The sequence below is a fragment of the Lutra lutra genome, chromosome X (assembly GCF_902655055.1).
Source record: "Lutra lutra chromosome X, mLutLut1.2, whole genome shotgun sequence".
Lineage (NCBI taxonomy): Eukaryota > Metazoa > Chordata > Mammalia > Carnivora > Mustelidae > Lutra > Lutra lutra.
The window spans coordinates 3,569,083-3,596,928 of NC_062296.1; the positions used below are offsets into that span (position 1 = coordinate 3,569,083).

At 40.4% G+C, this 27,846-nt stretch overlaps 1 protein-coding gene and 1 pseudogene across 5 annotated transcripts in view; both read right to left on the reverse strand.

Moving 5' to 3' along the window:
- Window positions 1-27,846, reverse strand: part of PASD1 (PAS domain containing repressor 1) — a 118,532-nt gene that overhangs the window by 12,634 nt on the left and 78,052 nt on the right. For 4 of the 5 annotated variants that reach the window (XM_047716693.1, XM_047716694.1, XM_047716695.1 and 1 more), the window contains one exon: window positions 9,061-9,136. In XM_047716693.1, the coding sequence (XP_047572649.1) occupies window positions 9,061-9,136 (76 nt within the window). The remainder of the gene's footprint in view (window positions 1-9,060; window positions 9,137-27,846) is intronic. The other variant, XM_047716696.1, reaches the window with a different exon arrangement.
- On the reverse strand, window positions 13,663-19,405 carry LOC125092164 (mitogen-activated protein kinase kinase kinase kinase 4-like; annotated as a pseudogene).

Here is a 27,846-nt window from a genome sequence, read left to right on the forward strand (position 1 = left end):
CACTACTCTGTTTAAATTAGCTTTTTTCTACCTAATTTCAGCCATTTCATTCTTTTTTTTTTAATTTTATTTTTTATAAACATATATTTTTATCCCCAGGGGTACAGGTCTGCGAATCGCCAGGTTTACACACTTCACAGCACTCACCATAGCACATACCCTCCCCAATATCCATAACCCCACCCCCCCCTCCCAACCCCCCTCCCCCCATCAACCCTCAGTTTGTTTTGTGAGATTAAGAGTCACTTATGGTTTGTCTCCCTCCCAATCCCATCTTGTTTCATTTACTCTTCTCCTACCCCCTTAACCCCCCATGTTGCATCTCCTCTCCCTCATATCAGGGAGATCATATGATAGTTGTCTTTCTCCGATTGACTTATTTCGCTAAGCTTGATACCCTCTAGTTCCATCCACGTCGTCGCAAAAGGCAAGATTTCATTTCTTTTGATGGCTGCATAGTATTCCATTGTGTATATATACCACATCTTCTTTATCCATTTGTCTGTTGATGGACATCTAGGTTCTTTCCATAGTTTGGCTATTGTAGACATTGCTGCTATAAACATTCGGGTGCACGTGCCCCTTCGGATCACTACGTTTGTATCTTTAGAGTAAATACCCAGTAGTGCAATTACTGGGTCATAGGGTAGCTCTATTTTCAACATTTTGAGGAACCTCCATGCTGTTTTCCAGAGTGGTTGCACCAGCTTGCATTCTAACCAACAGTGTAGGAGGGTTCCCCTTTCTCCGCATCCTCGCCAGCATCTGTCATTTCCTGACTTGTTAATTTTAGCCATTCTGACTGGTGTGAGGTGATATCTCATTGTGGTTTTGATTTGTATTTCCCTGATGCCGAGTGATATGGAGCACTTTTTCATGTGTCTGTTGGCCATCTGGATGTCTTCTTTGCAGAAATGTCTGTTCATGTCCTCTGCCCATTTCTTGATTGGATTATTTGTTCCTTGGGTGTTGAGTTTCTAAGTTCTTTATAGATTTTGGACACTAGCCCTTTATCTGATATGTCATTTGCAAATATCTTCTCCCATTCTGTCAGTTGTCTTTTGGTTTTGTTAAGTGTTTCCTTTGCTGTGCAAAAGCTTTTGATCTTGATAAAATCCCAATAGTTCATTTTTGCCCTTGCTTCCCTTGCCTTTGGTGATGTTCCTAGGAAGATGTTGCTGCGGCTGACGTCGAAGAGGTTGCTGCCTGTGTTCTCCTCAAGGATTTTGATGGATTCCTTTCTCACATTGAGATCCTTCATCCATTTTGAGTCTATTTTCGTGTGTGGTGTAAGGAAATGATCCAATTTCATTTTCTGCATGTGGCTGTCCAATTTTCCCAACACCATTTATTGAAGAGGCTGTCTTTTTCCATTGGACATTCTTTCCTGCTTTGTCGAAGATGAGTTGACCATAGAGTTGAGGGTCTATTTCTGGGCTCTCTATTCTGTTCCATTGATCTATGTGTCTGTTTTTGTGCCAGTACCATGCTGTCTTGATGATGACAGCTTTGTAATAGAGCTTGAAGTCCGGAATTGTGATGCCACCAACTTTGGCTTTCTTTTTCAATATTGCTTTGGCTATTCGAGGTCTTTTCTGGTTCCATATAAATTTTAGGATTATTTGTTCCATTTCTTTGAAAAAAATGGATGGTACTTTGATAGGAATTGCATTAAATGTGTAGATTGCTTTAGGTAGCATAGACATTTTCACAATATTTATTCTTCCAATCCAGGAGCATGGAACATTTTTCCATTTCTTTGTGTCTTCCTCAATTTCTTTCAGGAGTACTTTATAGTTTTCTGAGTATAGATTCTTAGTCTCTTTGGTTAGGTTTATTCCTAGGTATCTTATAGTTTTGGGTGCAATTGTAAATGGGATGGACTCCTTAATTTCTCTTTCTTCTGTCTTGTTGTTGGTGTAGAGAAATGCAACTGATTTCTGTGCATTGATTTTATATCCTGACACTTTACTGAATTCCTGTACAAGTTCTAGCAGTTTTGGAGTGGAGTCTTTTGGGTTTTCCACATAGAGTATCATATTATCTGCAAAGAGTGATAGTTTGACTTCTTCTTTGCCGATTTGGATGCCTTTAATTTCCTTTTGTTGTCTGATTGCTGAGGCTAGGACTTCTAGTACTATGTTGAATAGCAGTGGTGATAATAGACATCCCTGCTGTGTTCCTGACCTTAGCAGAAAAGCTTTCAGTTTTTCTCCATTGAGAATGATATTTGCGGTGGGTTTTTCATAGATGGCTTTGATAATATTGAGGTATGTGCCGTCTATCCCTACACTTTGAAGAGTTTTGATCAGGAAGGGATGCTGTACTTTGTCAACTGCTTTTTCAGCATCTATGGAGAGTATCATATGGTTCTTGTTCTTTCTTTTATTAATGTGTTGTATCACATTGATTGATTTTCGGATGTTGAGCCAACCTTGCAGCCCTGGAATAAATCCCACTTGGTCGTGGTGAATAATCCTTTTAATGTACTGTTGGATCCTATTGACTAGTATTTTGGCGAGAATTTTTGCATCTGTGTTCATCAAGGATATTGGTCTGTAGTTCTCTTTTTTGATGGGATCCTTATCTGGTTTTGGGATCAAGGTGATGCTGGCCTCATAGAATGAGTTTGGAAGTTTTCCTTCTATTTCTATTTTTTGGAACAGTTTCAGGAGAATAGGAATTAGTTCTTCTTTAAATGTTTGGTAGAATTCCCCCAGGAAGCCATATGGCCCTGGGCTTTTGTTTGTTTGGAGATTTTTGATGACTGTTTCAATCTCCTTACTGGTTATGGGTCTGTTCAGGCTTTCTATTTCTTCCTGGTTCAGTTGTGGTAGTTTATATGTCTCTAGGAATGCATCCATTTCTTCCAGATTGTCAAATTTGTTGGCGTAGAGTTGCTCATAGTATGTTCTCATAATTGTCTGTATTTCTTTGGTGTTCGTTGTGATCTCTCCTCTTTCATTCATGATTTTATTTATTTGGTCCTTTCTCTTTTCTTTTTGATAAGTCTGGCCAGGGGTTTATCAATCTTATTAATTCTTTCAAAGAACCAGCTCCTAGTTTCGTTGATTTGTTCTATTGTTTTTTTGGTTTCTATTTCATTGATTTCTGCTCTGATCTTTATGATTTCTCTTCTCCTGCTGGGTTTAGGCTTTCTTTCTTGTTCTTTCTCCAGCTCCTTTAGGTGTAGGGTTAGGTTGTGTACCTGAGACCTTTCTTGTTTCTTGAGAAAGGCTTGTACCGCTATATATTTTCCTCTCAGGACTGCCTTTGTTGTGTCCCACAGATTCTGAACCGTTGTGTTTTCATTATCATTTGTTTCCATAAATTTTTTCAATTCTTCTTTGATTTCCTGGTTGACCCATTCATTCTTTAGAAGGATGCTGTTTAGTCTCCATGTACTTGGGTTCTTTCCAAATTTCCTCTTGTTATTGAGTTCTAGCTTCAGAGCATTGTGGTCTGAAAATATGCAGGGAATGATCCCAATCTTTTGATACCGGTTGAGACCTGATTTAGGACCAAGAATGTGATCTATTCTGGAGAATGTTCCATGTGCACTAGAGAAGAATGTGTATTCTGTTGCTTTGGGATGAAATGTTCTGAATATATCTGTGATGTCCATCTGGTCCAGTGTGTCATTTAAGGCCTTGATTTCCTTGTTGATCTTTTGCTTGGATGATCTGTCCATTTCAGTGAGGGGAGTGTTAAAATCCCCTACTATTATTGTATTCTTGTCGATGTGTTTCTTTGATTTTGTTATTAATTGGTTTATATAGTTGGCTGCTCCCACGTTAGGGGCATAGATATTTAAAATTGTTAGATCTTCTTGTTGGACAGTTCCTTTGAGTATGATATAGTGTCCTTCCTCATCTCTTATTATAGTCTTTGGCTTAAAATCTAATTGATCTGCTATAAGGATTGCCACTCCTGCTTTCTTCTGATGTCCATTAGCATGGTAAATTCTTTTCCACCCCCTCACTTTAAACCTGGAGGTGTCTTCGGGTTTAAGATGAGTTTCTTGTAGGCAACATATAGATGGGTTTTGTTTTTTTAATCCATTCTGATACCCTGTGTCTTTTGATTGGGGCATTTAGCCCATTAACATTCAGGGTAAGTATTGAGAGATATGAATTTAGTGCCATTGTATTGCCTGTAAGGTGACTGTTATTGTATATTGTCTCTGTTTCTTTCTGATCTACTACTTTTAGAGCCTCTCTTTGCTTAGAGGACCCCTTTCAATATTTCCTGTAGAGCTGGTTTGGTATTTGCAAATTCTTTCAGTTTTTGTTTGTCCTGGAAGCTTTTAATCTCTCCTTCTATTTTCAATGATAGCCTAGCTGGATATAGTATTCTTGGCTGCATGTTTTTCTCATTTAGTGCTCTGAATATATCATGCCAGCTCTTTCTGGCCTGCCAGGCCTCTGTGGATAAGTCTGCTGCCAATCTAATATTTTTACCATTGTACGTTACAGACTTCTTTTCCCGGGTTGCTTTCAGGATCTTTTCTTTGTCACTAAGACTTGTAAATTTTACTATTAGGTGACGGGGTGTGGACCTATTCTTATTGATTTTGAGGGGGGTTCTCTGCACCTCCTGGATTTTGATGCTTGTTCCCTTTGCCATATTGGGGAAATTCTCTCCAATAATTCTCTCCAACATACCTTCTGCTCCCCTCTCTGTTTCCTCTTCTTCTGGAATCCCAATTATTCTAATGTTGTTTCGTCTTATGGTGTCACTTATCTCTCGAATTCTCCCCTCGTGGTCCAGTAGCTGTTTGTCCCTCTTTTGCTCAGCTTCTTTATTCTCTGTCATTTGGTCTTCTATATCGCTAATTCTTTCTTCTGCCTCATTTATCCTAGCAGTGAGAGCCTCCATTTTTGATTGCACCTCATTAATAGCTTTTTTGATTTCAACTTGGTTCGATTTTAGTTCTTTTATTTCTCCAGAAAGGGCTTTTATATCTCCCGAGAGGGTTGCTTTAATATCTTCCATGCCTTTTTCAAGCCCGGCTAGAACCTTGAGAATCGTCATTCTGAACTCTATATCTGACATATTACCAATGTCTGTATTGATTAGGTCCCTAGCCTTTGGTACTGCTTCTTGTTCTTTTTTTTTGTTGTGAATTTTTCCACCTTGTCATTTTGTCTAGATAAGAGTTTATGAAGGAGCAAGTAAAATACTAAAAGGGTGGCAACAACCCCAGGAAAATATGCTTTAGCCAAATCAGAAGAGATCCCAAATCGTGAGGGGGGAGAAAGGGGATAAAAAGGGGTTAAGAAAGAAAAAAAAAACTATTAAAAGAAAGCTGATAAAGAAAAAATATAAAAAGGAAAATATATATATATATTAGATAAACTATTTAAAAAACGTTAAAAAAGAAAACGGTAAAAGTTAAAAAAATTTAGCAGAAGAAGAGAAAGAAAAATTGAAAAAGAAAAAAAAATTAAATTAACTGCAAGGCTAAAGAATCATGGGGAGAAAGCCATGAGTTCCGTGCTTTGCTTTCTTCTCCTCTGGAATTCCGCCGCTCTCCTTGGTATTGAAACTGTGCTCCTTGGTAGGTGAACTTGGTCCTGGCTGGGTTTCTCGCTGATCTTCTGGGGAGGGGCCTGTTGTAGTGATTCTCAAGCGTCTTTGCCCCAGGCGGAGTTGCACCGCCCTTACCCCGGGTGGGCTGAGTCATCCGCTCGGGTTTGCTTTCGGGAGCTTTTGTTCCCTGAGCGCTTTCCGTAGAGTCCGGAGGGCGGGAATGAAGATGACGGCCTCACGGTGTCCGGCCCGGAGGAGCCGAGAGCCCGGGGCCCCACTCCTCAGTGCGCCCCCAGAGAACAGCACCCAATGACTCCCGCCACCCTGGCCTCCGGCCACGCTCTGAGCTGACCGAGCCTGCTACCGGTTCAAGGTAACCCTGAGCTGGGAGTCACTCCTCAGTTCTGTCTCTGTAGCTGGCTTCCCTGTTCTAATACCGGTAAGCTCTGCGACCCTCAGACACCCCTGATCCTTCTGTGACCCTGTGGGACCTAAGGCCGCGCTGACCCCGTTTGGGCTTCACCCCGGTTAAGCCTCTGGAGCGATGTCCCTCAGCGGAATAGACTTTTAAAAGTCCCGATTTTGTGCTCCGTTGCTCCGCTGCTCGCCGGGAGCCGGCCCCTCCCCCCGCGGTCTATCTTCCCGTCGCTTTGGATTCACTTCTCCGCCAGTCCTACCTTTCAGATAGTGGTTGATTTTCTGTTTCTAGAATTGCTGTTCTTCTCTTCGATCTCCCGTTGGATTTGTAGGTGTTTACAATCTTTAGATAAGCTATCTAGCTGATCTCCCGCTACCTGAAGTCGTCTCAGCTGCTACTTCTCCGCTATCTTGACTCCTCCCATTTCATTCTTTCTTAACAGAATGTTAGCAGGTGTGCTGTCCTCAGAAAGTTTCATCTACATACAAGTAGCTTATTACCCTTTAAGTTTCTTCTGACTGGTCTAAGAATTAAATTAACACTAGACGGATTAATAGGAGAAAATCAAACATGGATACCTCCTGTATCATGGGAGAGATCCAGGAAAACTGACTGACTCCCCAAGGTGGCCAAAGCCATCACCTTATATACCATCTCCAGCTAAAGACAAAAGAAGATGTTGAGACTGGAGAAGTCATTTATGGGAGGTGACCAGGAGAAGCAGAATAATAAGGGTAAGATTGTTATGCAGATCTAAATCATTATCTTCTCCACTAAGGAGTTCCCAGTTACCGAGAACAAGACACACCCCCAACAAAGGGAGATTTTCCTTAAAAATGTAAATGTCTCTTACAAAAGGTTAACTTCTACTCAGTCTTTGGAGCATCTGCTGTGTTTGCACTTTCTTAAAAATATGCAGCTTAAAATAATCTTTATCCCAGAGACATATTTTGGGGTGGCAAATTCTGGTCCCCTACAATGAGCAATAGTTGGAAAATGCAATATAAAATCAGCACTTTGTATTTAAAAACATAGGTGTGTTTCCTATGTTAGAGAAGAGCTTAAACAGTAAAAATACCTGCTGTCTGCACAGTCCCAGAAACACACAAAACTTTTCAGACAAAACCACATGCAGGCCTGAAAACCGAAGTGAAAATCCACCCACCCAGCCTATCTATACTGCTCTTGGGATCCCTTTACGTTACATTTGGAGCGTGCTATAAAAATGACATAGTGCTGTGACATACAATACTCAACGGTGCATCTAATATGTATGAGTGCCTACTATGTGTGGCAAACCTTGTTCAAGATATTTCAGGATAGTCTGATGAACAGGACAGCCCCTGTTCTCACAGAAGCTTCGTTCTATTGCAGGAATACAGAACATACACTGATAAATGAGGTTACATCCAGATGAGAGAGCCTGGCACATGACCACTCCCCTTTTCCTGACAGGAAACAGAGGCTCTCCACTGGCAAATGACTTTCCCCAGGTCACAACACTGGTAAATGACCAAATTAGGAATTGACCCTTATATTTTGAAGTCTGAGGCCATCTTTCTCTCTGAAGCACCACCACCACAGCAGCTGTGTAACAGGCACCCAGGGCTTGGCAGGTAAGGTGGAGTACCATCCCCGGGGACAGTTTTCTGGGAGGCTTTTTCTGTTCTGTGCCTTTTTTTCTTGCAGTTTGATCCTTTCTCCCAGACTAGAATTTCAGATCACTGAACGCAGATCCAGGTTTCATATTTCTATTAATATGCATCCCTCTAAGATTTTCTCTAGTGACATCCAGTAAATAGATAAATGGATGAAACGTTCAGTGGCTTAGGAAAATGATGGGGGGCAATCTAGACCATTTGGGGCCTGGGTTCTGCCCATGAAGGGATAATGCCTGCTCATGAGTCTACCCCACATGTGGCTACTGCAGCAGGCACGTCAGTAAACTTCTTCCTTTTTGAAATGTATTCACAGGTCAAAAAGACCTTGAAAAATGGCATAGAGCTTAGCTTAATTTTTTAAAAAAATACTACAGGGACCATACCAAGTGTTGGGGGCCAAGAACAGGCGTCCCCAAGGTGGGCCACTTTGGCATGAAGTTTATTTTGAGTTAAAAAAGCAATCAAAACTCAGCAGATTCAAGAAAAACTCTACCTGCCAGACAACTGCCTAAAATAATTTAGGTAGAGGCCCTGCTCCATGAAGAGAGTTATCACCATGTACCATTATACCATAAACTAGGAATGGTGGACAGGGAGGAACCTAGCAGTGCCTGTCTGATCAAAGTCCTCTCTGTGTCCCATTGTTTCTGAGGGGCCCATCAACCATTTGTTTACCAGACATTTAGTCTTTCTCATTCTTCCTGAGCACTGCATTCCTTCCCTTTGAAATCCCAGACCCCCTACCCCCTTTTCCTTAGTTCAGAATGACATATATACCTCATGCTACATGACTTCTTTGAAATGTCCATGCCTGTGTAGGTTCCCTCCATGTACACTATTAAATTTGATTTTCTCCCGTTAACGTAGCTCTATTTTCAACTTTTTGAGGAACCTCCACACTGTTTTCCAAAGTGGCTGCACCAACTTGCATTCCCACCAATGGTGTTAGAGGATTGTCTCATGTCAATTTGATCCTTAGTCTGGTTAGAGGGGCTTGAAGGGGACAGGATATTCTTGCTCCCCAATGCGAGCATGGTAGTTGCTGGTTCCCAATAAGAAATGGCTACGAAGGGGCACCTGGGTGGCTTGGTGGGTTAAGCGTCTGTCTTCAGCTCAAGTCATGATCCCAGGATCCTGGAATCGAGGCCCATGTCAGGCTCCCTGCTCAGTGGGTGGGAAACCTGCTTCTCCCTTTCCCACTTCCCTTGCTTGTGTTCCCTCCCCTCCCTGTCTCTCTGTCTGTCAAATCAATAAAATCTTAAAAAAAAAAAAGAAATGGCTACAAAATGGCAGCTATGGAATCCCACTCAAGTGCTATGCCCACATGGGATACTTCTCAAAATGAAAACTTTTTTCTATTGGGAACACACAGTAACTAAGTAGTCAATACTACAAGGAGAAGGATCCATCCATTTACCCTATGACTCTCTTATGCTCTTATGTACATACCTCTGAGGCAGCAGCAGCAGCAGCAGATTCAGCACGAAGCAATTCCATTCTAGAACTTCTCTTTTGGCCCTGGCTTCTGTAAAGAGATGAACAGAGAAATGGTAAGCACATCTCACTTGCCATTTAAATCTAAATTTTCTATTGTACGGTAAAAATAAGGTTCAAATAAGAACAAAAATCTGAGGGATGCCTGGGTAGCCCAGTTGGTTAAGAGTCTGCTCAAATCATGATCCAGGGTCCTGGGATTGAGTGCCACATTGTCGGGCTCTGCTTCTCCCTCTACTCCCCAATTACGCTTTCTGTTGCCATCTCTCTCTCCCAAATAAATAAATAAAATCTTAAAAAAAAAGGACAAATATTTATTTTTCTTAATACATCATATCAATCTTTGAGGTGCTACTATTCCTACAGGGAAAGTTGTTCTGCAGCATATCTATAAAATAAATCATCTGGACCCTCATTAGAATGAAGTTTGCTACAGGTCTCAATGCCTTTGGTTAACAGTGCTGAGCAAAGCAAGCTTAAAAAAAAAAAGGCAAGGCGTATGAGTGAATCTTCTTAATCTTTAAACCAACTGCAATTACCAAAAAATGCCTTCAGGCCAAATTGAATTTTGTTTCCTGTAATTAGAGAAACTCTCTATTCTTTGGCTCATTAACAATTCATTTCTATCAAAATTAGAATTTCGATGCCCAAGGTGAAAATGCAGCTTCCTGGCACTGGAGTCTAAGTACTAGTTTATTTTTCACCAAATGAGTGGAAGGTAAGAGAGAACTGGGGGAGAGTTGGGGAGGGTGAGAGAATATGAATGAATGAAAATCTTGGTTTTAATACTGAAACTAATTTTTAAGACTTAAAAATTTCCCAAAGATCTGTTATGGAAATGTATTTTGTTTCCAAGAGTCACTCACGCAGTCACTCAAGACTAAAACTGCAGAGTCATCTTTGACTCTTCACTCTTTCTCTACTCGCTTCTGTATGAATTTATTACTAACTTCCTATCCAACTTTTCTACTTGGTGAATTTCTTGAAGGCAGTGCACATATGCTAAACCTCTTGTATCCCCAGCACCTAGCACAATGGAGCACCTACTAGGTGTTCCATGAATATTTGCTGACTGAATAAAGGAATAAACAATCTGACCAGCCAGCTCAATGGAAATATTTGCACATTCTTCCCTCACCCCAGGTCAGCTTGGTTTGACACAATTATTTTCAAGAACAAACTGAGGCTTCTATCTGTTCCTTAAAAGCACTTAAATGTCACTATATTGGCTTCTAAACAGCAAATATCTTTATACCTGAGATAACAGCATGTGAACGAATGTATTACTGCACTGTCCAATATGGCAGCCATTCACCACATGTAGCTAAATTAAAACCAAAATTAAAGAAAATTTAAAATTTATTTCTTCTGTCATGGCACCCACATTTCAAGTGTGTAGTAGCTACATGCATCTCCCAGCTATGGTATTAGAGCATATTAAAGAGCATTACTGTTGGGACACCTGGTTGGCTCAGTTGGTTAATCACCTGCCTTCATCTCAGGTCATGATCCAGGGTCTTGGGATCGAGCCCCACATCAAGCCCCGCATTGGACTCCTGGATCAGCCAAGAGCCCTTCTCCCTCTCCTGCTCCTTCCACTTGCTCATACTCTCTCACACACTTTCTCTCTCTCAAATAAATAACGTATCTTAAAAAAAAATAAAGAGCATCATTGTCACCACAAAAGGTTCTATTGGACAGTGCTGTATCAAAGGATGCAGTGAGTTTTACTGGACAAGACACTGACTTTGACAATAAAACACCATGAGGTAATGATCTTTTGCTTTAAATCCACTGCTTAGATATCAAGAATGTAATTATTTTCCAGATTCTTCCATGAATTTATATTTCATGCTTCTTTATACATCAGTATAGATGGCATATTTGTGACTTGTAATCAGAGTGTAAAATTAACAAACAAGCACATACATTGCAAAAAAAAAAAAGCATTAAAGAGAATTTCATACCTAACTAGTCTGTACATGTAAATGATGAATTCAGGCTCAGGACAGGAGATGTAATGGAGGGTTTGCAACCATAAAACACTGCTGCCCTTTGGTTAGGAGCAGACAGAAACAGAACTTTCCTTTACTAAATCTCATCAGTTAATTTTCAAAAAGAAAGGAAATGACCAAAGAACACTTTGCTAGCTATATTTACATGGAAATAACACCTTCTAATTTTACAAAGAAAAGTACCTGTCTCATTATGTAAAACCTCAAAATGTTACTCTTAAATTGAGCCCTTAATGTTTCTTACTCTCTCTATTTTACATCTTTCCTGAGGTTTGATATTCACTGGTAAAGCACTCAAAGCTGCTGAATTACTTTAATGGAAGTTTATTCTTGGCTCAAAAAACACCATATACTTCTACTTGCTCTGTAGATGAAACTGTAAATATGAAAAAGATGTTCAATGAATACTGCCTTTTCATACATCAATACAGTATAAATGAAGGTGGTGTTTTAACAGTTGTGGCAATAAATATAATCTTAAATGTCTCTCCATGTTTAACTTAACAGCTGAGATGATCTCTGAAGTGATGGCAGAAAGGAAAGCCAGGTTTCCCTTCTTGGTCACAGGTTGTGACCAAAGTTTAAGAAACTAATTTTCGGGGCACCTGGGTGGCTCAACGGGTTAAGCCTCTGCCTTCGGCTCAGGTCATATCTCAGGGTTCTGGGATTGAGCCCCACATCAGGCTCTCTGCTTGGCAGAGAGCCTGTTTCCCCCTCTCTCTCTGCCTGCCTCTCTGCCTGCTTGTGATCTCTCTCTCTGTCAAATAAATAAAATCTTTAAAAAAAAAAAGAAACTAATTTTCAAGATTACTCTAACCAAAGTTAGGCCATAGGCTCACAGGAGAGAGACCCACTACAAACTCCCTGTGTGAAATGGGAAATCTTAGGTCAAGGTGCAAGCATCCACTTTTCCTCCAGGCCCAACTGCATCTCAGCCATCTTTGACAAGTGGATTAGTACTAGCATCATCTCCAGAGCCTACTTCTCCCCAAGTAACTACTCTCTTAAGTGGTCCCCTAGTGATAATGCCTGAAACAGCCTCCTATTTTTCCTTTTACCCCAATTTCACCATTGTGTCCAGCATTCCAGAGCTGCCAAAGGAAGGTGGACAGAATTTGAGGTCACACAGACTTGGGCTCAAACATCAGCCCTGATACTACCTAGCTGTGAGCCTTAGAGCAAGTCCTTTAGCTTCCCTGAGCTCTAGCTTATGAATGTTTAAAGTGAAATTCATAATATGTACCTTATAACATTCTTGTAAAGATGAAATAATGTTTGGACAAAGTGCTTTGTAATCTGTGTAGTCCAATGTGATCACCTCAAATGCCCTCATTAGTCATTCTCCCTTTGATTGCTCCATTCCTCTAAGTTCTTCTCCACTTAAATATATGATTTGGGACTGTAATTTGCTCTAAAATGGTTCTTTGTGATTTTAATTCTCTCTCCTAGAAAATGTGTTCTATACATTTTCTGCATATGCTACCATTGTTCTATTCCTTTAGAACCAACAAGCAGACTCTCCAGTGTTAAGATAAGCAGACTGGGGATCAAGAAGTGCTATTACTGTAGATCACCTAGACGGTTACTCCTTTGGGCAAGGGTTGGGGGAGGAAGAGGGGTATTGTGTAGCTACATGGCTGTGTGTACAACACACACTTGTAAAGAGCCCCTGGATCAATGTACAAAATAACTACCCTGCTTTTTAAATGTTCCTTCTCTTTCACTATAACACCTTTTAGTAAATAAATTACTGTAGAATGTCATCTTAATAGACTTACATTATTTGAAGATGGAATTAGTTTATTTGGGGGAAACTTACTGAAAGGCAGATAGGCAAAGGGGATAATTTTGATCAGTTCAAGAAATCAGTAATTTGGAGTACCCCATCACCACCCTCAGTTCTATGACAACTGCTAACTAACCTTACTGCATACCCATCACCAATCTCACCTCTGACTGGCAGGGGAGACACTATTATTTACTGAGTTCCTACCATGTAGTAGGTATCTTATACATAGTGCCACTTTGGATCCTAAAATAACTCAATGGCATATGTTCTATTATCATCCCCACTTTATAGATGACGAAGATAAGACTTCACAAGGTGAATAATATGTAAGGTCATAATAAATGACAAAGTCTGAATAGAAACCCAGTCTGCCAACTCCTTATGCCAGTGAGGGCAATAGTTACATCATCACCATTAGAGCGGAAAGGAGCAATTTGCCATCCTGAAATATGCCTCATTGTCACAAGGATTATCTTGAGCTCATTATTCTTTTTTTCTTTTTATAAGAATGTGAACAGCACCAGCTGCATTGCAGCCTTGATTTAATTTTGAGTAGGGAAAAGAAGAGAGATAAACTGGTAAGAGGTGCATAAAGGAAATGAAAACAAAACACCCCACATGTAGTGCCTACACACACACACACAGAGCTGTCCTGGATTACACCAGTGGAGCTCTGAGATCCAATATGCAAGGAATTCCAAGTTCTCAGGATCTAGAAAAATCTGGGGGCCAACAATCCTCATTACACTGCTTCTACCAGCTCAGAAGAGAAGCCCTGCCTAACATCATGAAATAAACCTGACTGCTTCTACCAGATGCAACAGAGGCAAAGAAGACCTTTTCCTTGCATTCACATAAGAATTTTAGTCTTTGAGCCCTTTTGTGCATAAACACACCATCCAACTGACCAGTTGCCACAGAACGGAGCTCTGTGGCCTTTTCTCCCCAGCCCAACAACTGACTGGATTGAATACATACCACAGATGTCAGCATCTCTCCCCACATTAGAACCACATCCTTGGAGATTCTTCCATTAAGCATTCATGTAAACCCTTTCTTCTTTTTTTAAAAAAATTTATTTATTTATTTGACAGAGAGAGAGATCACAAGTAGGCAGAGAGAGAGGGGGAAGCAGGTACCCTGCTGAACAGAGAGCCTGATACGGGGCTCAGTCCCAGGACCCTGAGACCATGACCTAAGCAAAATGCAGACACTTAACAACTGAGCCACCCAGGCACCCCTAAACCCTTTCTTCTTCATAGCACACAAGAAGCTCCATGCCATCTGTGCTGAGGAGGAGGATGATTGCATGGGGTTTGATACTACACTGGATCATAGAGTGTGGATTCCTTCTTATGTGTGTTGGTAGATAAATGTCATAGACCAATCCTGAATCCACATCAACAGCATGGAATCCAGCACAGGATCCATAGATCACTTTCAACCTCTGGCCTTCCTCAACAGGGAGATCCACCAGTAATGGCTTATGTACCAATTCTCCGAATGACTTAAAGCCCATAAATTTTTGACATAGCCTGGGTGCCCATGCATAGACCCTCACAGAATTCTGCAATTACCAGAAATTTGATTCTTTCATATTTTACAACTTTATAGTGTATACATACTTCCAAGTCCCCCATGGTTGTCCATCCTTGCTTCATCTCAACTTCTGGAACATTGTGAAGTATTTTATTTCTTAACCAAGACCGATAATAGACAACTAACTTATCCTTTTTGCCAGACATTGTCAGCAAGACATTCAAGTCTTCAAGGACATCCATCTGCTGAAATCATCTTCAGTTAATCAGAGGATCTATATTCCCTTGGCCACTTCTGTTGAGCAACATCAGGTCCCTCTCTGTACCCTTTAACAAATTCATTCTCCTTAAGGTGGCACACAGAATCTCAGGATTAAATCTCATTTTATGGGGCGCCTGGGTGGCTCAGTGGGTTAAGCCGCTGCCTTCGGCTCAGGTCATGATCTCAGGGTCCTGGGATCGAGTCCCGCATCGGGCTTTCTGCTCAGCAGGGAGCCTGCTTCCCTTCCTCTCTCTCTGCCTGCCTCTCTGCCTACTTGTGATCTCTGTCAAATAAATAAATAAAATCTTTAAAAAAAATAAATCTCATTTTATATTTATGAATCTCTTTGGTGTCACTCTGTGGTCTAGTGTTCATGAGATTCACGTTGACTGCTGAGCCCTTCTTGGTAGGTCTTGCCCTATGGCTTCTGGTCCTTTTCCATCACAGGAAAATCCCACAACAAAAGTCACTGTTGTCCTGCTAGATGGAGTAATCTGTAGTAATCTGGGGTCTATCAAAGGTGTAAAGGAGGAGGAAGATTTGTGTTTCTGGAGAGTGTTACTAGCAGACTGAGGCTGGTGGACAATAAAAGTGCCCTCAGAAGAGGTCATGGCTGGTTCATTTTCTACATCATCATGGACAACCATGATTTTCACAGAATCTGTTTCACCATTGCTCAAATTCAGAGATGCTGCTGCTCTGGTGTCCTCAGGTCCAGAGGTAGGTTCCTCAGTCCCTTCTTGTTCTACATCATCATCTTCCTCATCTGTTGACCCTGACTACTTACTGGATGAGTAGTCATCTGCCTCTTTGTGTGGGGGTCACACATCTTCCACTGCTGGAAGCTCTACTGCCAATGTGGTCAAATCAACAGGCTTGAGAGGTCTAAGAACTTTCTTTTTTTTTAATAATTTTTTTATTTTTTATAAACATATATTTTTATCCCCAGGGGTACGGGTCTGCGAATCGCCAGGTTTACACACTTCACAGCACTCACCATAGCACATACCCTCCCCAATATCCATAACCCCACCCGGTCTAAGAACTTTCTTATCTTCATGTTTTTTTCACCGCATATACGAGGCACTGAGGTGAAAAGTCTTCAGATTTGGATGACTATCTCACTCTGAAACACTCCCCCGAGCCATTCTGAGATGCAGGGTGGGGCACAGACTGGGATCCTGAGTTGCTGGACCCCCAAGGAAGTGCCACTACCAGCCCTGGGCAACAGCTTCTCCACTCTCCCATAGCAGTCTGGGCTCAGTACTGCTTGGGAAAGATCTTGATGGACTGGAAGTTGTTCAAGATCATAGTCTCTTGCTAGCAAAGGGACAGCAAATCCCACCTCCTACTTTTAAAAAACATTTTAGCAATTGAATATGATAACACTTTTTTTTATTGTGTTCAGTTAGCCAACATATATTATGTCATAAGTTTTGTTGTAGTGTTCAACGATTCATTAGTTGCATATAACACCCAATGCTCATCCCTACATGTGCCCTCCTTAAATACCCATCACCCTGTCACCCCCACCCCACCACCCTCCTTTCTGTAACCCTCAGTTTGTTTCCTGGAGTAGAGAGTCTCATGGTTTGTCTCCCTCTCTGATTTCTTCCCATTCAGTTTCCCCTCCCTTCCCCTACAGTCCTCTGCTCTATTCCTTATGTTCCACATATGAGTGAAGCCCTATGATAATTGTCTTTCTCTGCTTGATTTATTTCACTTAGCATATTCCCCTCCAGTTCCAACCTTGTCGAATGCAAATGGTGGGTATTCGTCCTTTCAGATGGCTGAGTAATACAGTGCTTCCAAAAATGCTTTTTGGGTTAAATTATTTTTAGTCTCAAAATTTTTTTCTTTCTTTTTTTATGGGAGGGGCAAAGTATGATATTTCAGATACTCTGAATGAAATTAGTGTGCTATTTGAATATCCAGTCTTCTCTTGTAATTTATATTATTGACTATGCTATATTGAGGACCCTGGCAGTTTTTAAATGCACTTTCTGGCAAAAACAAAAAACAAACAAAAAAAAAAAACATATTTTCTGACCCAATACTCTGGGGCCAAAAAGGATAGAACAGGAAATGTTTGGGGTGTGTGTGTTTGTATGTGCGTGTGTGTGAGGGTTGGGAGGTAGGCAGAAAATGAAATAAGATGGCTTGGGAAATACTTGGTTCTTCTCTCAGATTCCTACTCTGAGCCCTTCAACCCTCGTTGTTCCTTGGCCAAAGTGCCAAGAGAACTGGTGCTCCTAAGAGATGACTTAGGGTCTCTAAGCCAAATGTATCAATGGCATCTTCCCTAACCCTAACCCTGAGCTGCTATGTTACCAAACCTGTATCATACAGGAAGTTCGAATGTATGAGAATATGAAGATTTAAAACAAAATGTCGAGTTTCAAATGTTTAAAATATGGGGTCCCTTTTGAAATTATCTGGGAAGAGGGGCTCCTGGATGGCTCAGTCAGTGAAGCATCTGCCTTCAGCTCAGGTCATGATCCCAGGATCCTGAGATCAAGCCCCATGTTGGGGGCTTCCTCCTCAGCCAAGAGCCTGCTTCTCCCTCCCCCTCTGCATGCCATTCTGCCTACTTGTGCTCTCTTTCCATCTCTCTGTCAAATAAATAAATAAAATCTCTAAAAAATTATCTGGGAGGTAATTACTTTTATCACATAGCTAAGAAAACTCAGTCCTTGTTTTAGTGATATATAAACGGACTTGTTTCCAACCACTGCTGATACATAACTAAAAAGGAACAAAACTCAAATGCTCTGACCCTCATATATATTTCAGTGTTTTACAAAGGATGGAGTCCAAATGGGAAAGTTTCCATCAAAGTCTTACTCTATCCATTTCATAGAAAACAGCACTCTCTAAAGGGCCAGTCTGAACTTCTGTAATGTGCTTTCTTGGTTACACCAGTTTTCCACAAACACATCAAAAGAGGAAAAATATCTAATACCACTCAGTGGTATTTCCTCACTAGAAGAGAAAAACAAGAAATGCACAATATTCATACCACTTAGGAAGTACATACAAATCGTCAACATGGTAAAAGCCATGCCTGATGTATCCTGTACCTCAAAGGGCAAGAAACCTATAATAAGCAATGCCCTGCTGTCAAAAAATGAAAAGAAAGCAAACCCCATATAAACAAAAACCCTATTGCTATGAAATGTAGTCAATCATCAATAACCAAAAGAAAAAAATTTCAACGTTTTATCATCTTGAAAAGAACACTGCTCTTCTGACCAGCATGAAAATATTAAGCAAACAAGAAGGAACCTTTAGAATCTGATTAGTGTTCTGTGGTCTGCCCCGTTTTCAAACATAGAAAAGGTGACATATAGTGTTAGTTAGTGAGCCCCTGGAACGTGCCTAGACCTCAGCCTTGGTGCCAGCTGCTAACATTGCTAACATTCACAGGCAGACTGAATGTCAAAGCTACACAGTTCTCCATCATATATTTGTGGAAAATTCATTCCAGGAGAAATTTGTAAATCAGACAGGAGACTATACTAAGACCAGCACTGTGTGGGAAGATATAAAGAGAGTTGGCTCTGTTCCCTCCAGCGAATAAGCCTGTTAACACCAAGCTTTGCAGCACGGCACAGGGTTCTATAAGGATGTATCTCCTACTCCAAGACAACAGTCTTTGAAGGACTGGAACTGATAGTTGAGATGCATTTTTATAATTCATCTGCTACTGTATATACTTGCATACTTCATTATTTTCATGTTTAGGTATATTATCAAATATTGCTTCCAGTTTGAAATGGTTTGAAAACTGTTTTATGAATTTAAGTTCATCATTGTTTAGTCTAAGTTATTCCTTTAACAAAGCACTTCAAAAAAAAAAAAAAAAAGGAAACACACGTAGTATTTTACACGGAAAAAAACACAGCTGGACCAACTTCTTTTTAATACAGTCAGTGGCTTCAGAGGGCCTGGCCTGGATACTTATGGTCATGGTAAGGTTTTATCAAACAGTGCCTGTTTTATTTGGCATTTCAATTTTCCTACTTTATAATCAACTGTCTTAATCATTTCTCAAAGGTGGCATTCTATTTGTTTCTTCTGTCACCTTCATAGGACTATTATTGAGACATCTGGGGAAAAAAACCTACAGAGGTCAAATTCCAGCATATTTTAAAAGAAAAACTTTTTTATATGTTTTCACTGCATATTAAAGCACTGATAACCCAAGTGTTGGCTGTGTAGATATGAGCTATAACTTTAAGTTTGGCTTTTTCCTTTCTCCACATCAGCCCCATTAGTTTTTACTGGCAAGGTGGCACACAGCTACTCACATGTTTGTATCCTAGAAACCAGAAAGTGAGTTAATTTAATAAGACAAACTATTCTCTGTATGGGGGAAGGCACAAGTTGAATGCAGTTTGAATACTTCCTTCTCAGAGCTTTTGATTCTCTAACAGAAGAGGTAAGACCATCTGTGTAATCTCAAGGCAAAGTGGAGTGTGCCAACAGGAAAGCAGGGAGGGGAGAGCTCTTCCAGCCCAGGCCCCAGGAACTTCTGACAGGAAATTCTGGAGGGGTGAAAAGGATCTGGACATAAAAACTATAGAGAAGGACATTTTCATCAGTGCAGAAAACAGGACCAAAAGTACAGTGAAAGAGCTTAGACACATTTACATGGAATGGTGACTTTATTATAGTTACTCGTTTACTTGTCCATGTGTACACTAGGCAATAAGTTTCATGAGGGCAGGCACAGTGTTGGGCACTGAAAACACAGAACTCACAGGTTTACAATTTCATGCGGAATTCAATGAACAAATAGAAGATAACTATATATTTATGAACTGTAAAAAGTGTGACAAACAAAAAAGAGCAGGATATTATGGGAGAGAACCAAAAGTGGATCTAGAGAACCATGGGACAACAAAGTGGAAGAATATTCCAGGTTGAAGACATAAGCATGTGCAAAGGTTCTGTGTTGGAAAAGAGCTGTGAGAATTCACAGTGCAGATGGAGTATGACAGGAGGAAGTGTGCCACAAAATGAGGTTTAAGGAATAGGTAAGCATGACAGCATTATGACTTACAAATCAGACAAAGTGCTTTCTGATTTCATTGTAAGAACAAGGGGAAACCACTGAGAGCTTTTAAGCAGGAGAGGGACAAGATGATATTTTAGTAAATGGTTCTGGAACAATCAGACATCCATATGCCAAAAAATATGAACTTCAACCTAAACCTAAACCTCACACCTTATAAAAATATTAACTCAAAATGGATCATAGCTACAAACCTTAAACACAGAACTACAAATCTTCCAGGGAGAAAAAACAGAGAAAATCTGTGATCTGTGGTTTGGCAATAAATTCTTAGACATGGCCCCAAAAGAAAAAAAAAGAAGAAAAAATGGTAAAACTATCTTTCTTTAAAATTAAAAATTTTTTGTTTTGCAAAAGACACTGTTAAGAGAGTGAAAAAAGAAGCTACAAACTAGAGAACGTACTTACACATCAAATATCTGACAAAGAACTTGTATGTAGACTATACAAATATTTTCAAAACTCAATAGTAAGAAAGTAAGCAACATTGCTTTAAAAATAGACAAAGCATCTGAATATTCAAATGATAAAAAGATGCTCAACATCTTTAGTCATTAGGGGAATGTGAATTAATACCATAATTTAATACCCTAGAGAAATGAAATGAAAATTTATGTCCACCAAAAACTTGTATACAAATGTTCATAGCACCTTTATTAATAATTGCCCCCAAAATGGCAACAACCCAGGTGTCCTTCAACAGGAGAATGAATAAGCTGTGGTACATCCATATACATACAAAGAGACAGGTAGACAAGGAAACAAATATAGATCTAGGTCTTTATGCCTATGTGTGTGTGTGGATTTGTGTCCTAGTTCTGAAAGCACTAGAAGTAGTCACAAGTCATTAACAAGGAGCACAACTAGCATCCAGATCTTGGCTTCTAAATACCTGCACTTAAGAAGCCAAGATTCCTTTGGCTAAGGTTTAGAAAACCAGCTGATTTCATAGCTGAGGCAGAGAAAGAACAAAACAAACCTGGAATATCATTAGTGCCAGAAAGTAAGGAATGTTCCAAGGATGGTGAGAAGCACTCAAAAGACACAAGAACCAGATTAAAGGGGCGACCATGAGTCGACTCTGGGACAATCTGAGCATTGAAATAAATAATAATGGAAAAATATTATAATATTATAATCCAGTGAATAAACAAATGGATAAATAAATAGTGCAGCAGAAGAGACAGAAAGAGAGAATAATGATAAATAATGATAAAGCAAATACAGCAAAATTCCAATCATTGTGAGTACAAGTAGAGGAAGACACATACATATCGTTCCTGCCAATATTCAAATGAAAGTTCAAAAATTAACAAAATAGGGAGGAGGAGTCAAGATGGCGGAGAAGTAGCAGGCTGAGACTACTTCGGGTAGCGGGAGATCAGCTAAATAGCTTATCTAAAGATTGCAAACACCTACAAATCCAACGGGAGATTGAAGAGAAGAAGAACAGCAATTCCAGAAACAGAAAATCAACCACTTTCTGCAAGGTAGGACTGGCGGAGAAGTGAATCCAAAGCGACGGGAAGATAGACCGCGGGGGGAGGGGCCGGCTCCCGGCGAGCGGCGGAGCAACGGATCAAAATCAGGACTTTTAAAAGTCTGTTCCGCTGAGGGACATCGCTCCAGAGGCTTAACTGGGGTGAAGCCCAGGAGGGGTAAGCGTGGCCTCAGGTTCCGCAGGGTCGCAGAAGGATCGGGGGTGTCTCAGTGTCGCAGAGGTTACCGGTATTAGAACGGGGAAGCCGGCTGCAGAGACAGAGCCGAGGAGTGACTCTCAGCTCGGGGTTGCCTTGAACCGGTCGCAGGCTCGGTCAGCTCGGAGCGCGGCCGGAGGCCAGGGTGACGGGAGTCATTGGGCGCTGTTCTCTGAGGGCGCACTGAGGAGTGGGGCCCCGGGCTCTCGGCTCCTCCGGGCCGGAGACCGGGAGGCCGCCATCTTCATTCCCGTCCTCCGGACTCTACGGAAAGCGCTCAGGGAACAAAAGCTCCCGAAAGCGAACCCGAGCGGATGACTCAGCGCGGCCCCGGGTAAGGGCGGTGCAACTCCGCCTGGGGCAAAGACGCTTGAGAATCACTACAACGGGCCCCTCCCCCAGAAGATCTACGGGAAACCCAGCCAGGACCAAGTTCACCTACCAAGGAGAGCGGCGGAATTCCAGAGGAGAAGAAAGCAAAGCACGGAACTCATGGCTTTCTCCCCATGATTTTTTAGCCTTGCAGTTAATTTAATTTTTTTTTTCTTTTTCAATTTTTTTTTTTCTTTTTCTCTTCTTCTGCTAAATTTTTTTTAACGTTTACCGTTTTCTTTTTTTAACGTTTTTTAAATAGTTTATCTAATATATGTATTTTTTCCTCTTTTTATATTTTTTCTTTATCGGCTTTCTTTTTTTTAATAGTTTTTTTTTTCTTTCTTTCTGAACCCCTTTTTATCCCCTTTCTCCCCCCTCACAATTCAGGATCTCTTCTGATTTGGCTAAAGCATATTTTCCTGGGGTTGTTGCCACCCTTTTAGTATTTTACTTGCTCCTTCATAAACTCTTATCTGGACAAAATGACAAGGCAGAAAAATTCACAACAAAAAAAAGAACAAGAGGCAATACCAAAGGCTAGGGACCTAATCAATACAGACATTGGTAATATGTCAGATATAGAGTTCAGAATGATGATTCTCAAGGTTCTAGCCGGGCTTGAAAAAGGCATGGAAGATATTAAAGCAACCCTCTCGGGAGATATAAAAGCCCTTTCTGGAGAAATAAAAGAACTAAAATCGAACCAAGTTGAAATCAAAAAAGCTATTAATGAGGTGCAATCAAAAATGGAGGCTCTCACTGCTAGGATAAATGAGGCAGAAGAAAGAATTAGCGATATAGAAGACCAAATGACAGAGAATAAAGAAGCTGAGCAAAAGAGGGACAAACAGCTACTGGACCACGAGGGGAGAATTCGAGAGATAAGTGACACCATAAGACGAAACAACATTAGAATAATTGGGATTCCAGAAGAAGAGGAAACAGAGAGGGGAGCAGAAGGTATATTGGAGAGAATTATTGGAGAGAATTTCCCCAATATGGCAAAGGGAACAAGCATCAAAATCCAGGAGGTTCAGAGAACCCCCCTCAAAATCAATAAGAATAGGTCTACACCCCGTCACCTAATAGTAAAATTGACAAGTCTTAGTGACAAAGAAAAGATCCTGAAAGCAGCCCGGGAAAAGAAGTCTGTAACGTACAATGGTAAAAATATTAGATTGGCAGCAGACTTATCCACAGAGACCTGGCAGGCCAGAAAGAGCTGGCATGATATATTCAGAGTACTAAATGAGAAAAACATGCAGCCAAGAATACTATATCCAGCTAGGCTATCATTGAAAATAGACGGAGAGATTAAAAGCTTCCAGGACAAACAAAAACTGAAAGAATTTGCAAATACCAAACCAGCTCTACAGGAAATATTGAAAGGGGTCCTCTAAGTAAAGAGAGACCCTCAAAGTAGTAGATCAGAAAGAAACAGAGACAATATACAATAACAGTCACCTTACAGGCAATACAATGGCACTAAATTCATATCTCTCAGTACTTACCCTGAATGTTAATGGGCTAAATGCCCCAATCAAAAGACACAGGGTATCAGAATGGATAAAAAAACAAAAACCATCTATATGTTGCCTACAAGAAACTCATCTTACACCTGAAGACACCTCCAGGTTTAAAGTGAGGGGGTGGAAAAGAATTTACCATGCTAATGGACATCAGAAGAAAGCAGGAGTGGCAATCCTTATATCAGATCAATTAGATTTTAAGCCAAAGATTATAATAAGAGATGAGGAAGGACACTATATCATACTCAAAGGAACTGTCCAACAAGAAGATCTAACAATTATAAATATCTATGCCCCTAACGTGGGAGCAGCCAACTATATAAACCAATTAATAACAAAATCAAAGAAACACATCGACAAGAATACAATAATAGTAGGGGATTTTAACACTCCCCTCACTGAAATGGACAGATCATCCAAGCAAAAGATCAACAAGGAAATCAAGGCCTTAAATGACACACTGGACCAGATGGACATCACAGATATATTCAGAACATTTCATCCCAAAGCAACAGAATACACATTCTTCTCTAGTGCACATGGAACATTCTCCAGAATAGATCACATTCTTGGTCCTAAATCAAGTCTCAACCGGTATCAAAAGATTGGGATCATTCCCTGCATATTTTCAGACCACAATGCTCTAAAGCTAGAACTCAATAACAAGAGGAAATTTGGAAAGAACCCAAATACATGGAGACTAAACAGCATCCTTCTAAAGAATGAATGGGTCAACCAGGAAATCAAAGAAGAATTGAAAAAATTTATGGAAACAAATGATAATGAAAACACAACGGTTCAGAATCTGTGGGACACAACAAAGGCAGTCCTGAGAGGAAAATATATAGCGGTACAAGCCTTTCTCAAGAAACAAGAAAGGTCTCAGGTACACAACCTAACCCTACACCTAAAGGAGCTGGAGAAAGAACAAGAAAGAAAGCCTAAACCCAGCAGGAGAAGAGAAATCATAAAGATCAGAGCAGAAATCAATGAAATAGAAACCAAAAAAACAATAGAACAAATCAACGAAACTAGGAGCTGGTTCTTTGAAAGAATTAATAAGATTGATAAACCCCTGGCCAGACTTATCAAAAAGAAAAGAGAAAGGACCCAAATAAATAAAATCATGAATGAAAGAGGAGAGATTACAACGAACACCAAAGAAATACAGACAATTATAAGAACATACTATGAGCAACTCTACGCCAACAGATTTGACAATCTGGAAGAAATGGATGCATTCCTAGAGACATATAAACTACCACAACTGAACCAGGAAGAAATAGAAAGCCTGAACAGACCCATAACCAGTAAGGAGATTGAAACAGTCATCAAAAATCTCCAAACAAACAAAAGCCCAGGGCCAGACGGCTTCCCGGGGGAATTCTACCAAACATTTAAAGAAGAACTAATTCCTATTCTCCTGAAACTGTTCCAAAAAATAGCAATAGAAGGAAAACTTCCAAACTCATTTTATGAGGCCAGCATCACCTTGATCCCCAAACCAGACAAGGATCCCAACAAAAAAGAGAACTACAGACCAATATCCTTGATGAACACAGATGCAAAAATTCTCGCCAAAATACTAGCCAATAGGATTCAACAGTACGTTAAAAGGATTATTCACCACGACCAAGTGGGATTTATTCCAGGGCTGCAAGGCTGGTTCAACATCCGCAAATCAATCAATGTGATACAACACATTAATAAAAGAAAGAACAAGAACCATATGATACTCTCCATAGATGCTGAAAAAGCATTTGACAAAGTACAGCATCCCTTCCTGATCAAAACTCTTCAAAGTGTAGGGATAGACGGCACATACCTCAATATTATCAAAGCCATCTATGAAAAACCCACTGCAAATATCATTCTCAATGGAGAAAAACTGAAAGCTTTTCCGCTAAGGTCAGGAACACGGCAGGGATGTCCGTTATCACCACTGCTATTCAACATAGTACTAGAAGTCCTAGCCTCAGCAATCAGACAACAAAAGGAAATTAAAGGCATCCAAATCGGCAAAGAAGAAGTCAAACTATCACTCTTCGCAGATGATATGATACTCTATGTGGAAAACCCAATAGACTCCATTCCAAAACTGCTAGAACTTGTACAGGAATTCAGTAACGTGTCAGGATATAAAATCAATGCACAGAAATCAGTTGCATTTCTCTACACCAACAACAAGACAGAAGAAAGAGAAATTAAGGAGTCCATCCCATTTACAATTGCACCCAAAACTATAAGATACCTAGGAATAAACCTAACCAAAGAGACTAAGAATCTATACTCAGAAAACTATAAAGTACTCATGAAAGAAATTGAGGAAGACACAAAGAAATGGAAAAATGTTCCATGCTCCTGGATTGGAAGAATAAATATTGTGAAAATGTCTATGCTACCTAAAGCAATCTACACATTTAATGCAATTCCTATCAAAGTACCATCCATTTTTTTCAAAGAAATGGAACAAATAATCCTAAAATTTATATGGAACCAGAAAAGACCTCAAATAGCCAAAGCAACATTGAAAAAGAAAGCCAAAGTTGGTGGCATCACAATTCCGGACTTCAAGCTCTATTACAAAGCTGTCATCATCAAGACAGCATGGTACTGGCACAAAAACAGACACATAGATCAATGGAACAGAATAGAGAGCCCAGAAATGGACCCTCAACTCTATGGTCAACTCATCTTCGACAAAGCAGGAAAGAATGTCCAATGGAACAAAGACAGCCTCTTCAATAAATGGTGTTGGGAAAATTGGACAGCCACATGCAGAAAAATGAAATTGGATCATTTCCTTACACCACACACGAAAATAGACTCAAAATGGATGAAGGATCTCAATGTGAGAAAGGAATCCATCAAAATCCTCGAGGAGAACACAGGCAGCAACCTCTTCGACGTCAGCCGCAGCAACATCTTCCTAGGAACATCACCAAAGGCAAGGGAAGCAAGGGCAAAAATGAACTATTGGGATTTTATCAAGATCAAAAGCTTTTGCACAGCAAAGGAAACAGTTAAAAAAACCAAAAGACAACTGACAGAATGGGAGAAGATATTTGCAAATGACATATCAGATAAAGGGCTAGTGTCCAAAATCTATAAAGAACTTAGCAAACTCAACACCCAAAGAACAAATAATCCAATCAAGAAATGGGCAGAGGACATGAACAGACATTTCTGCAAAGAAGACATCCAGATGGCCAACAGACACATGAAAAAGTGCTCCATATCACTCGGCATCAGGGAAATACAAATCAAAACCACCATGAGATATCACCTCACACCAGTCAGAATGGCTAAAATTAACAAGTCAGGAAATGACAGATGCTGGCGAGGATGCGGAGAAAGGGGAACCCTCCTACACTGTTGGTGGGAATGCAAGCTGGTGCAACCACTCTGGAAAACAGCATGGAGGTTCCTCAAAATGTTGAAAATAGAACTACCCTATGACCCTGCAATTGCACTGCTGGGTATTTACCCTAAAGATACAAACATAGTGATCCGAAGGGGCACATGCACCCGAATGTTTATAGCAGCAATGTCTACAATAGCCAAACTATGGAAAGAACCTAGATGTCCATCTACAGACGAATGGATAAAGAAGATGTGGTATATATACACAATGGAATACTATGCAGCCATCAAAAGAAATGAAATCTTGCCATTTGCGACGACGTGGATGGAACTAGAGGGTATCATGCTTAGCGAAATAAGTCAATCGGAGAAAGACAACTATCATATGATCTCCCTGATATGAGGGAGAGGAGATGCAACATGGGGGGTCGAGGGGGTAGGAGAAGAGTAAATGAAACAAGATGGGATTGGGAGGGAGACAAACCATAAGTGACTCTTAATCTCACAAAACAAACTGAGGGTTGATGGGGGGAGGGGGTTGGGAGAGGGGGTGGGGTTATGGATATCGGGGAGGGTATGTGCTATGGTGAGTGTTGTGAAGTGTGTAAACCTGGCGATTTGCAGACCTGTACCCCTGGGGATAAAAATATATGTTTATAAAGCTGTAAAAAAAAAAAAAAAAAAAAAAAAAAAGAAAGAAAGGATGAATCCCCAAGTTTGTAGCAACATGGACGGGACTGGAAGAGATTATGCTGAGTGAAATAAGTCAAGCAGAGAGAGTCAATTATCAAATGGTTTCACTTATTTGTGGAGCATAACAAATAGCATGGAGGACAAGGGGAGATGGAGAGGAGAAGGGAGTTGAGGGAAATTGGAAGGGGAGGTGAACCATGAGAGACTATGGACTCTGAAAAACGATCTGAGAATTTTGAAGGGGTGGGGGGTGGGAGGTTGGGGGCACCAGGTGGTGGGTATTGTAGAGGGCACAGATTGCATGGAGCACTGGGTGTGGTGCAAAAATAATGGAATACTGTTATGCTGAAAAAAATAAAAAAATTAAAAAAAAAATTAACAAAATAGTTTAACAGAGCTAAAG